The 12,813-nt window shown below is 44.5% G+C and overlaps 1 protein-coding gene across 1 annotated transcript in view; it reads left to right on the top strand.

Moving 5' to 3' along the window:
- Positions 1–8,684, top strand: part of igsf3 (immunoglobulin superfamily, member 3) — a 118,855-nt gene extending 110,171 nt beyond the window's left edge. The window contains exon 9 of the mRNA XM_061723388.1: positions 5,850–8,684. Within this exon, the coding sequence (XP_061579372.1) occupies positions 5,850–6,100 (251 nt within the window). The 3' untranslated portion in view covers positions 6,101–8,684. The remainder of the gene's footprint in view (positions 1–5,849) is intronic.
- Positions 8,685–12,813: the final 4,129 nt, after the last annotated feature.

The raw sequence follows: 12,813 nt of genomic DNA, 5'->3' as shown, positions 1-12,813 counted from the left end.
ATGAGGTAAATCTCGGAGGCAATCCTGAACCTCATCGAGATAATTCTCAATATTTGACCCTGAATCATCCGGGTCAAAGTGTTCTATGTCATTGGCCAGGGACTCAAGGTCACGGAGACGCAAGCCTTGTCTATGTGGCGGGCCAGGGTCGTCTGGTCCACCAGAACATTCCTGATACAACCGGTCCCTGTGCCGAGAAGAATAATTAGTTCTCGTCTTGTGTGGAACAGGTAGGTCGGAGGGGGGGTTTAAACCACCTAACACAACTTTTTGTCCCTCAGGGAAAGGTTCCCGGAAATTTGGATTTACGGCCTTCAGATTATGAGGTTGGCCGCATTTCGGACTCAGCACCCCATCTTGAACACGCGGAGCAGTGGGCCTGAGGGTGAACGGGGGGGCACGCTTTAAGTCTGACCCCCCTTTCCTCATTTTGCACCTCGGTGGCTGCACTTTCATTTCATCCCAGGTGATAAGGTCTGGAACGGTGTCAGTAGCGTTTGGGCTACTGGCTGTCCCCCTGGGCTCAGACGGGATAAGCAGGTTAACTGCTGGATCCTTTCTCTGGCCCCCTGCTGGCCGTGGGTCAGTGTGAGATTGGTCACGCCTTTCATCACACTGCTGCAAATTGTTAATGATCGGGACACTGGAGAGTTGATCTACTTTAATATCTGATTCGAGCCGTGGCTCGCGGTTCCCATGCTTGTTTTCAACCCATCGTGGCTCCATTTTCTCGGCGCTTCGAGTGGACCCGTTACAGGAGTCCAGTGACTGCTGACGAAAATCCAGCGACTGCTGGCGGAGACTAAGCGACTGCTCATAGAGGCTTACTGCCTTCTCCCGGAGGCAAAGTGCGTGCTCACGGAGCAGCCATGACTTTTCATGGCGTTCCTCCACGTGGCTGAACTTATGTGACTGGAGCTGGGTTTTGCAACTAAGCACATCAGAGAAGAATGCTTCTCTGGAAGAACTCTTAATTAAAGAGATCAACTCTTGTATCCTATCACCAGCGTTACGTTCATAATTATGGACGTTATTCACCTCCTCTGAGGAGCATCGACTAGTTTCTCGGATTCGTGCTTGAGCCTCTCTTAACAGGCTTTTCAAGCGTTCAATCTCTTCCTGCGCATCGCAGTGCGCCAACACTTCCCCCTCGTATTTTTGTCGCCACCTGTGTTTGTTTTCCCCAGCATGGAGTTCTGCCTTATGTTGCCATAGCAACGCCAGTTTACCCAGAACGTTGGCTACACGGGCTTTTTTATACGGTTTCTTGGCGAAGCTAGTGAGCTCTGCTATCCTCTCTTCGCAGGTCTGGAGGTCATAGTTATTTATTATGCTCAGCTCATCTCTGGGTATTTCCATAATACTAGAAATTACTTCTTGAGTGTCGGTAAAAGTGACGCTGGGGGAAGCCTCGGCCCCCCCTTCATGGTTACCTGGGCTAGTCATCGCGCGTCTGGCCAGGGGACCCGGGACTGAAGGGTACCTGGCGAAAAGCTTCCTATTCAAACGGAACTTGCCTGAAGGTCCTTCTTAGTCAACCTCTGGTCACCTCTGCTGGCTCTGCGTCCAAATGCGATGAGTTTCCTGCCTTGTACACCACACGCAGTTCACGAACCGGACACCAATGTTTCGCTTGCGACTCTGCCAAGAGATTAACACTCAGTAATGAAGTAGATTCACGTTATCACCCAGATTAGGAGGAATGAGCCAATAAATGAAGCATGAGAGACTGAGCCAACTCTGATATGTGCCTGAAAGCAGTTGGGTTCTTGGTTATCATAAAAGGAATTGAGATAACCTTGGAAGCAAAAAAAAAAATAAAATAAAAGAATCAATGAAGTGGATTCAAATTTAAATGCCACCCAAATTAAAGATTCAATTTAACAAACACGATAGAAATTAATCCGAAAGATTAATAACTCACATGGGGTAATCCCGACAAAATTCTATTAATAGAATTTAAAGAACTTGAAGCAAAACCAACCATTAACTTCAGTGAAGCAGTAGCATTAGCTTCAGTGATAGTAAGGTTGCAGAGGAAAATTAATCAAACAGATTAATAAAGGTAGTGATAAAAATAAAAGTTCAAGTTAATAAACTTAAAGAACTTAAAGCGACCAACCCTTAGTGAAGCGAGGTTGCCATTAACAGGTTTTAAAATAACCGTAGGAATCAGATAATGAGAGGGGAAGAAAAATAAAAATATTTTCGTTCCCGATCAAAATTAATGTTCTGTTATTTCATACAAATTCAGTCACAATGTCGTTATTAGAGCCCCACACGGGCGGACCATTTATGTTGTGCAACTCAGGTAGCTTGGCTGTCCAGTTATCGAAGGGTTATTAATAATTTTATTCAAGAATTATTAATAATTAATAAAGTCGACTATTTATCAAATTGAATGACCAATATGATAAATAAAATCCTCGGGGCACCACCCTGTTCCTTAAGCAGGGAAATGATAACTTTTACAGCAGAATATCAGTCTCAGAAATTAAGGTTTATGCCTAATACAGTAATTGAAGGGTGAGATTCGAGCACTAGGCTCTGTCAAACAAATCAATTGTGACCAAACTTGTATGAAATAACAACCAACCACTCATTAAAAATCAATCAGGATTTATTTACATACAGGTGTCAAAAGATGATAGACGCAACACCCCAAATAAAATCCTGATGGCACACTACGTAAACAGGGACAGAAATTATACAATGCAAAAGTTCCAGTCATCTGTGTGGGGTGTGACTAGTGTGTGTGTGTGTGTGTGTGTGTGTGTGTGTGTGTGTGTGTGTGTGTGTGTCGGATCTCAGAACGGCTCGGGAATTTATGACCGAGGGGAGCGTCTGGGTGTGTGTGTTCGTGTGTGTGTGTTCGTGTGGGGGGGGGTTAGTACGAGAGGAAGAAAGAGAGAGATGCAGAAGAAAAGTAAAATAATAGACACTCTTAAATAATTTCTCATTACCAGAAACCCAAGACCTTCTGATCTTTCCCACACAGAAATGCCCCACTGTGAAACTAAACTTCACACGTGCGCTCTGGTCATTCAACTGGGAAATTTAGAAGGGCCTTGTTTTCGGTTGTCGAGAAGCATGTCATAACGATCCAGCAATGTGGATGCAGCAGTAGACCAATAAGAAGATAAACAAAAACACTTAAGTTAAGAAACACAACTATGACGGGATCAGCAGTCCAGCTCACAGCGTAAACCAACTTTTAAAGTGTATTACTAAGTTTTTCTCTGCCCAGACACCAAAAACAGCCTCTCACGTGAATCTTTGCAGTTGAAGAAAAAAGGGTGGTCGGTCAGCGTTCCTCGGGGAACAGCTGGGTGTTTACGCTCAGCAGGGGATCCTGATAAAGCGGCTATCACTCCCTCCTGTGTCCTTGCTGCAGATGAGGGGGTAGCAGCTGGGCACAGCACTTGGCTTCCTTCAACTTCGGATCGGCGTCGCGTTCACGTCGAGGCAATGCAGGGTCCCTAGTTCGGCTTCCTGGGCTCGGAACTGCGTGGGTCGCTCGTGCAGCGCTGCAAAACGGACGCTCCTTCGTTCACGAAGGAGAAAGCCGGCCCTTGGCTGGCTCCCTGGTGTTACAGAGACCTGTGGGTGAGAAGGAAGAAGCAGAAAAGAGAGAAGAGGCCAGAGAGAGGGCGGTCTTCTCTTTTATAGCTGCATACAGGAAGTTGATACCCCTTCCTGCAGCTCGGGGTCCTTGTCCAATCAAAGTGTGGTGCCTTATCACCAAGAGGGTCACATATGCAAATCCTGGTGTCCATGGGGTTGTTCTCCAGACCACGCTGGAGGTGTCGTAAACTCACCATGAGGCAGGGATCATGAGACTTTAGCTTTGGCTTCGGCCCTTTACTGGTCCAAAATAAATGTTCACCCAATCATAAATGTCATGAATTCATAACCATATGGACGGTGGTCCAACAACAGTATAGTTAAACTGTGCAGAAAAGCAGGTGGAGTGTTGTGAGGTAGATTGACAGATATTGCACATCTTATATATATTATTGCACATGTGATATTATTGCACATCTTATCTTCCTGACATCTTCCTGACGTCTTCCTGACGTCTACCTAATATCTTCCTTGTATCTTCCTGACGTCTTCCTGACATCCTCCTGATATCTTCCTTGTATCCTCCTTTTATTTTCCTTATATCTTCGCGATATCTTCCTGACATCTTCCTTATATTTTCCTTATATCTTCCTTGCATCTTTCTGATATCTTCCTGATATCGCTGTGAAGGCAACTAAAGGCGACTTTGGAGTTGTCGTATATATCCTGTGTTTCACATTCAAGCTGATTAAATTCCATGCGCAAGATGGGAAACCTGTAAAACTGACAAAGCACGACTGGACTTGACACTTACAGACACCATCCTCCTCGCTGATGAGGGTTTTTTCACAATCGTGTGTGTGCCGGGTTTGATAAAACGCATACTGACAGAAGCTTCAGCCGCAGCCACTTTCTGCAGGGATGCATTCACTGGAACAGGGACGTCCCGGCTACTTCCTGATCATCAACATCTGCTCGTCCCCTCGATTATGTGTCCATGACGACTAACGGTCCAGACAGCTTAGCAGACTCTCGCGTATCTGTTGTTGCTTTCCGGGGGCAGTGTGAAAACTGTATGGAACAAACTGAACAAATCGTGTGTTTTTGGTCTGATCTTTGTTTTTTTTCTCACTGCAGAAATACAAAAGTCATGATGGACCTTTTTATTTTGGCCAAATGTGAATATGCTAGAAATTAAGACCCGGTCCACACAAGATCTCAGAACTGGAGCTTAAAAAATGTGAAATGGTAAAAATGTCATATAAACCTTTAGCCCTAGATGCAATATGAAGAAGGGATTTACCTGACTGGGATCCAAATTTCAACTGGAATGATGTATGGACTAATATAATATCATCTTCCAGAAACCCAGAACATCATCTTATTCATTATCAATTTGTACACAGAACTTATTTAACACCTTGCAAGCTTTACCATATGAAGATCCTGGTTAGCTCTTTATGTACATTATGCTCTCAGAATAAACCTTCATGCACATGGTCTGGGAATGCCAACCTGTTGCAAACTTCTGGCAACAGGTTGCAACTGCATTATCCTCGATAACAGTACAGAATATTCCAGTAAACCCTCAAACACTTATTTCAAATGTATCCATAATTAATGCTTTACTATGTCAAAAACTAATTTTGCTTGCGGGCCTAGCAGCAGCAAAAAAGATAATCGCAGTAAGATGGAAACCACAACACATGCTTAACATCTCCCATTGGTATTTGACTTTTCTTGATATTATCTATCTGGAAATATCTACAGCCGAATCCATTATGCAAAAAAAATATTTTATTTTGGTATATGGCAGCAGATCAAATTAAAGCCAGACTTGAAAGACATATTTAAAATTGATATAGACTATCTTGTTGCAGCTATCCTTGTCCAGTTTTGGATATTATGTTTTTTATTGTTGTATTATCTTTTTTTTCTGTTTTCCTTATTATTAATTATTTTCATCGAATGCTTAGGTCCAAGGGGTGAGTTTGGAAGGGGGTGAAATATGTGTATAATGTTTGTTTGACATCATTGTGGATGCCACCGTTCATAATGGAAAAAAGAAAAGAAAAGAAATATAAATAAAAACATTTGATCACAAAAAAAAAGTCAAATGGATGCATGTACAAGCAAAATGAAATAAGTGACAATGGTTGACTGTAAGATCATCGTACAAGCAGCAAAGGACCAGAAACAAACCTGCAGTTTTCCTGGAAAATTCCCACTAGTTTGTCAGCAGTTTTGTCACCCTGATGTCTTTTAACTTTCTTCTCTTTCCGCAGTTTCTACCATCCAGTCGGTGGTGTGTTCCAACACCTCCCTCTTCTACTTCATCTTCTTCTACCCGTTCCCCATCTTTGGCATCCTCGTCATCGCCCTGCTGTTCGTGCGCTTCAAGAGTCGCAGCAGCAGCAAGAGCCAGGAGGGCAAGAACGGCGCCCCCCTGCTGTGGATTAAGGAACCGCACCTGAGCTACTCCCCCACCTGTCTGGACCCTCCAGCGCTCAGCTTGCACCCCGGCTCGGTGGACTAAGCGGGCGCCGGGCGCCTCCCCTCCCTCCCGCCTGACGCACATCACAGACTCAAACAGGGAGCAAACGTGGACTCCACCCTCAGACCTTACCGTCTCTCGATGCCGTGTTGAATTAGTCGTTTAAAAGTTTCTACCCTGACGACCGTGTGTTTTATGTGAACAACTCGTGCGTGTGTGCGTTTAGTCGGTGTGTGGACGGGTATGGATGTACCATTTCAGCACGTGTAACCGTGCCAGTCGCGAAGTGAAGGATAAGAGATTATCATGAGCCTTTTTTTTTTTTTTTTCTTTCTGAGAAACTTGATCTCAAAGCAGCGTTTTGATTTTTATCACTCTAGATATTTATCTATTTTTCAAAAGTGGAAAAAAAAACAAAAAAAAGGAGAGGGATAGAACTGCACACACACGAGATCTCCGGCCAACCTGGGATGGAGCGTCTGAATAAAGGAACTCTACAATCAACTCCAGCACTAAGTGGACGCCAGGAAAAAGTCTCATCCAAGAGCACCCGCAGCCTTGCCTACTATGTCGGTTGCCATGGCGATGCTCTGCTCCCACTGACTTCGGAGCTGCTGACTTGGTTGCCAAGCTGCACGGAGACAAAGGCTGGGACACACAAGTGTGTGTCCTGAGTGAGGATGTGTGCTGGCCCACCTGCCTTGGCAGACTGAAACAAGTCCTGTTGTGCCACTTAAACACTGCCAGACACTCTGGCCCGAGTTAAAGACTGTCCCACTCTTCTCCTCTACCCTCCTCTTCTCCTGAAAGAGACGGCGAAATAGAGGAAAAAGGAGCTTGGAAATGATAAAGAATAAATGAACAGTGCTCTTCCATAGAGGAAATGTGTATTTTAACATAAGTGGGGGGGGTTTTTTCAGTGCCAAGAGCTCCTCATTACCATGCTGTCCTCTGCAGCTAATGTTTGAAGTTTTAAAGGAAAAGGGGGAAGCTGCCGGCTCTGGAAGCAGATTGTTAATATGTCTCACGCTGGGAATTTATTGGCAGTTAAATAAGTTGAAATGCCCCTTATAAATTAGAGTCCCTGAACTGAATGAAACACTAATACATCTCTCTTGAGTTAACCGGTCTGACCACCTCCAGTCCGGTCTTTTAACAGATATATTGGTTTAAATACAAAATAAGACACTTGGATTTGTTCATAACCACAGCGAAGACTGTTAAAAACGACAAAACCTGCACATAAACAAAGAAAAGCAAACCAGATGAGGGGCAAATGTGTTTATTTGAAAAGGTTTTCTATTTATTGTTTTCTACTATTTTGCATAGCTTTGTAAGATTTCCTTTTTTTTTTTTTGCTTTGAAATTCGCTGATAATATGTGCTGCTGGTGTTGCTAGGCGACCACAGCAAGCGCGTTACGTCAGCTGCCTGCGTGTTGGCCGTGTGGTAGAAGTCTAACTGCTAGATCTGTCCTGCGCGTTTGAGTCTGTAGCATTTCACAGCCGGCTGCCGGGTCTGGTCGGTGTCCTAACACTGTTTTAATCTCTACTTATGACGGACGTTGCTGTGGCTTTAAATGTACAGTAGTTAGATAGAAAAGTCACATTAAAAAAATGCATTCACTTGATGCTTTTTGCTCGTTGATTTAGTGAAATGTGATGTAACACCTAAGTAGGACGTTTGATCAAAGAGACGGCTGAATCTGAACTGCTGAAATGTCCTTTTGGTTTTTTTTGGTTGTTTTTTTTTTACTTTTTTCTTTGCGAATTCTGGCTGAAGGTGTTCTCCCCAGCGTTGAAAACCTGCGTCACCTTCTCTGCCAGGAGAGGCGTGAGCCCGCCCCGCCCTACCCCCGACACGACATGGGCCTAACCCGTTCACTGCCAGACTGGACACGAGAACTCTTGAAAAACTCGACATTGTTGTCTCAGTCGTATCCACGTGTATATTGCATGACAATAATCGCAGGAGGAATTTTGATGTTTTGTAGATTTTGAACTGTTTCGGCATTGTGTTTGTGCGAGAGGGACGACAACCTGCCTCCCCCTCCCTCCCTTCCTCCCTCCTTCCCTCCTTCCCTCCCCGCCGCCAGACTTCCTGAGCCAAGAGTCAACGCAGAGCTCAGTCCCTCGTCCGTACCTGACTGCCAGTCCTGGATGCCCTTCAAACCTGTGAAGTAGTTCAGTTTAAGAATGGGTGTTGTGGAGATTATGTTTGATATTATTGCTCATTCTTGTCTTTTTGATCCTTTGCTTTCATGCATCCATTCATTAAACAAGTTAATGGTTTAAAAAAAGCTAAAACCATCACAAGGCACTCAGTTTGAAGGTTTTAACTTCCTATTCCAAGTAAGTTTTTCTATTACATGGTATCGTGTGGGACAACGCCTTTGGTTTTTTTTGTTTCTTTATTTTTTTTTTTGTGCAAAACTATTATAAGAACCACTTGACTGATATTGACTGATGCTACTTTTTTTGTGTGTTTGTTTTTAACCTCAGACTGAAGGCTCTAAACAAGCTGCCACTTCTCTGTGCCAATGTGGAATAACTGCGGCCCAGAATGAATAATTGAATCCAGAAAAATCACAGTGATCGTGTAAAAATAAACAGTGTTTTTAAAATGAAGAGATGCCAGACTAAGGAATTTCTTTGATCTGCATGTCTTTCGGCAAGACTGCTATGATCAAATATAAAGATCAAATCGAATGAACTTTCTCTACACGGGACGTTTAAAAACAACAAGTTGGGTCATATGCTCGATTTAGGGGGAATAAAGAAATAAAATAAAGAGATTACACCTAAGAGTTGTGGTGGCAAAAATTGTTGTTCAAAAAGAATGTCAGGACACCTCAGCTGTCTTTCGAAGATTTAATGAAAAGAGGACAAACATTCAATTGAACGGAGCCACACAGTCCAACCGGTCACATGAACCGACAGTCCTGAGTGCGCTGAAGAAGATTAGCGACAGGTTATTTTATAGTTGAGAGCAGGAAAAGACAAAACATCACCCATCACCCTGGCAACCGTGCCATGATCTGTGTCAAAGGAACATGACCTTGGCATAGGAATGAAAACAGGCAACAGACAGTGTTATACCAAAATTTTCCATTACATTCCACCCCTTTTAGCATTGTATGCTAAACCATAATAAAATAGGAAATTTTGCACTGACCTACCCCGCGACCAATATGCTCTGTCGCGCACCAGCCAAACGCTAGCACACCCCTTCTCCAACGCGGGAGTCACAGAAAACCCCGACAGAGGATCTTAGGTCACGGGTACAGAAGAGCCAAAACCTCTCCCTCCACTAGGCAAAAGGGGAGAGTCAAAAGACTCAATCTGTCTAGCTACCCTATCATAGATAAGGAAGGAAAAAACCCCCGTAGGGGAAAAACTAATCTACTTCAAACAATACCAAAACAAATCACATTCAGCACAATAGTCCATGAAGGGAAAAGGAGAAGAGAAAAAAAATCAAAGGCACTGTGTGACTATGCAGTTCAAAGATAAAATGAGATAACATGTAAAATAATAATAATAATAATAATAATAATAATAATAATAATAATAAAAAAAATGACAAAATTCCCCACATGTCCTGGCAAAACCCTCCATGGTTTAACCCACCGTACCACAGGGCTAATGCTTGATTCCCTCACAACCTGTCAACAGGACATAACAGCTCATAATCAGTTCAAAACAGCATAAATGAAAAAAACATCATCAACCTGAGGAAGGATTAATGCAGAATATAAATTAAAGTAGCCCTGGATCCTCCATGGAAGGAGGAACCCACTCATCATTGTGGTCCATCTCCTGGGCAAACCGTCGAGGTGCGGTGGGAATGGCAGAAGCTACTAGTTTCTTCACCCATGGCACAATAAAATACAGAAAAACACACAAACCCAAAAGAATAGTCAGTTCAGGGGCAAAGAGGTTGAACAGTGCAGTTTTCCACCCTGAAATGGAAAACCAGGACCTCCTCTGCAAATGCAACAATTCATTCAGGTGTCCGACAACATGTGTCACATCGATCTCGTTGGTCAGCTGCCTCGTCACAGTGGTCATGGTACGGAACCATATGTTGTCCTGTAGCTGCAACGCCGTGTTGGTCATGTTGGTCGTGTTAACAGCAGCCCTTCTCACCAGCCAAAGAGGGGTAGGTGCCGCCTCAGAATCGTGGTCAGGGGGAGGTGAGATTGTCGTGCAGTTGGTCTGTGACGTGTGATCGTGCAGGCTCTCCAACAGCAGCAGAAGCAACCTCACCCCTATGGAGACGACCAGCAGGACGCTGGTCGCCACCCTTAGGCCGCATCCGAGCCGCCTAAGGGGATGGTACGGCTGTGGCCTCTCAATCAGGTGCATGGCGTGCGCGTGGATCAGGAACCCGTCGGCAGTGGCTGGCGTGGATCCACGTGGTACGTCTCTCTGCAACCTCGACTGCTGTCTCCGTCACCAGAAGCACTTGGAACGGTCTGTTCCACCTCCGAGCTTTCCAGTCTTTCTGAAGTCTTTGACCACGATGTAGTCTCCACTCCGAGGTCATGGAGTTTCGTCTCTGCCAGGTTGGGGAGGGTCGCCTTAACCTGCTTGTTAATATCAGACAAAACAGACGACAAGGTTGCACAATATCGTAACATTTCGTCTTCACAAAGGACAGTCTCCTGCTGCTGCCTCTTAAACGGGCCCAATCCCTGTTTAAAGGTCTCTTGAAACAGGATTTCAAAGGGGCTCAGGCCATTTTTTGCTTCTCTGGCGCGCCACATTAGCACCACATTAAGCTGGGTGGTAGGAGCAATGTTGTCTTATATCCATGCCCATGTACTCACCGACCTGTTTCAGTGCCGCGCTCACAAACGGAGCGCCATTGTCTGAACTGATTTTTTCGCCAGAATCCCCCGGGAATCCCTGGGAATTATCAGGTGCATCAAAGCCTTGGCCACTGCGGCGGAGTCCTGTCTTGTTGTGGGAAAAGCTTCAATCCATTTAGAAAACATGCAAATGATAACCAAAAACAAACCTTTTGCCTTCACTGGGTGTAAGTTCAATGAAATCCATCTGCAAATGTTGAAACGTCTGTCTGGTGGGGGCGAGTTGTGTCTTCATATTCACTCCTATTGCGTATTTCACTCACCATCCCCCACCCCTTGACACATGAAACCTTGTGTCAATTAAGCAAAGTGAGGGAAAAAATTCTTGGGGAGACATGGCCGGCCGTCGGGCCCCATTCACACCCTGTTAATTACCCTGCAGTCCGCATCCTCCCAGGACCATATTTCAGTGTGCAAAGCCCTTAATTACAATTCACCAATCTCAACCGAGGTCACAGCCGAGGACGGAAGTAGCAGGGAGACAGATCGTACTTTGAGAGACAAAGGTTGTTTGGACGCAGTTTCTTTTGCAGCTGCGTCAGCTTGAACATTTCATTGAGAGACAAAATCAGATTGTTAGTGTGATCATCACATTTACACACAGCAATTTGTGTAGGCAGGAACATTGTATCCACGTGATGCGCTATGGGTCTACCTGTGGAAAAATAAAAAAACGTATCGGGGACAAAAGCCCCATAAAGCAAAACCTGCAATGTTAACTCACGTAGCAGGAGCCCTGGAAGCAGAACCAACAACAAAAAGATCAAAGTCAGCATTGTCAATTGCAACATCACTCAAATTCAGGTCTTGGGGAACAAAGACAACATCATTACAACAGCATCATCACTCAAATTCAGGTCTTGGGGAACAAATGGATGTTAGCGTTGCGAGTGGTTCTCCATCATCCGCTGTTGGCAAAAGGGTAAGGGTTAAGAACTTGCTGTAGCACTTGTAAGTCATGTAACCCCCCTTTCCGTCCACAGTCTGGGCGAAAAGTCGTGAACAGTCAGGCAGTCCAGGTAGTGGAGGCGTCTGTAACGTCAGTTTCAGGTCAGTGAAGGCGTCGTCAGCCTTGTCAGTCTAGGTACCAGGGTCTGATGCTTTTAGGCCTTCTCCATGGGCAATTGCTGCCAATGGTGCCTCAATTTCTGCATAATGCGAGACCCACTGTCGACAATAACTGGTGGAGCCCAGAATTTACATAAGTTGTTTCTTAATGACCAGTTCTGGCGTTTCTCCTTTTGAATGGCCTTAATTCTGCCAGGTGAGAGGGATCTGCCCTCCCCCGAAATGACATGACCCAGAAACGCAACCCTTGTGGCAACAAACTGCAGTTCGGACAGGCCGGCTTGATGCCCCTGTCAACAATGGGTCAACAGGTCCAGAGAAGCTTTAACGCACTCGTCTCAGGACTCACTCGCAACCAAGATAACAACAACATACTGCAATAAGCACTTCCAAACTGCCCCTCAGAGCCAATGACAGTAGGCTCATGAACACTATATGGGTCAACGACATGGCATGCATATTTTGGTGTCCGGGTGCATTATTTCCCTTTAAAATAATTCTAATCAATTTATGACATATATCACTTTATTCTATAAAACCCATTTAGTTTGAATACCTTCCAGGTACATTCAGATAATATATGTTACTTTACATTTCGGCATCTCAAACCCCCAAAATGTCAAATAGTACAACCAATGTAAAACTAGGAAAATGTGATTTTATCATAAAACTCTATTCTATTTAAAAATGACATGTATGAACTTGACAGCCAAGGTAGCCAATACAGGTGTCCAAGTAGAAGCCCGTCTAATTTAAAATTAGCTGTAAAAGTCAGGTGGCACAACTGATGTCAGGTGGTGCGACCACATAAAACA

Source organism: Cololabis saira, chromosome 6 (assembly GCF_033807715.1).
Source record: "Cololabis saira isolate AMF1-May2022 chromosome 6, fColSai1.1, whole genome shotgun sequence".
NCBI lineage: Eukaryota > Metazoa > Chordata > Actinopteri > Beloniformes > Belonidae > Cololabis > Cololabis saira.
This window is presented reverse-complemented; position numbering and strand designations above follow the sequence as displayed.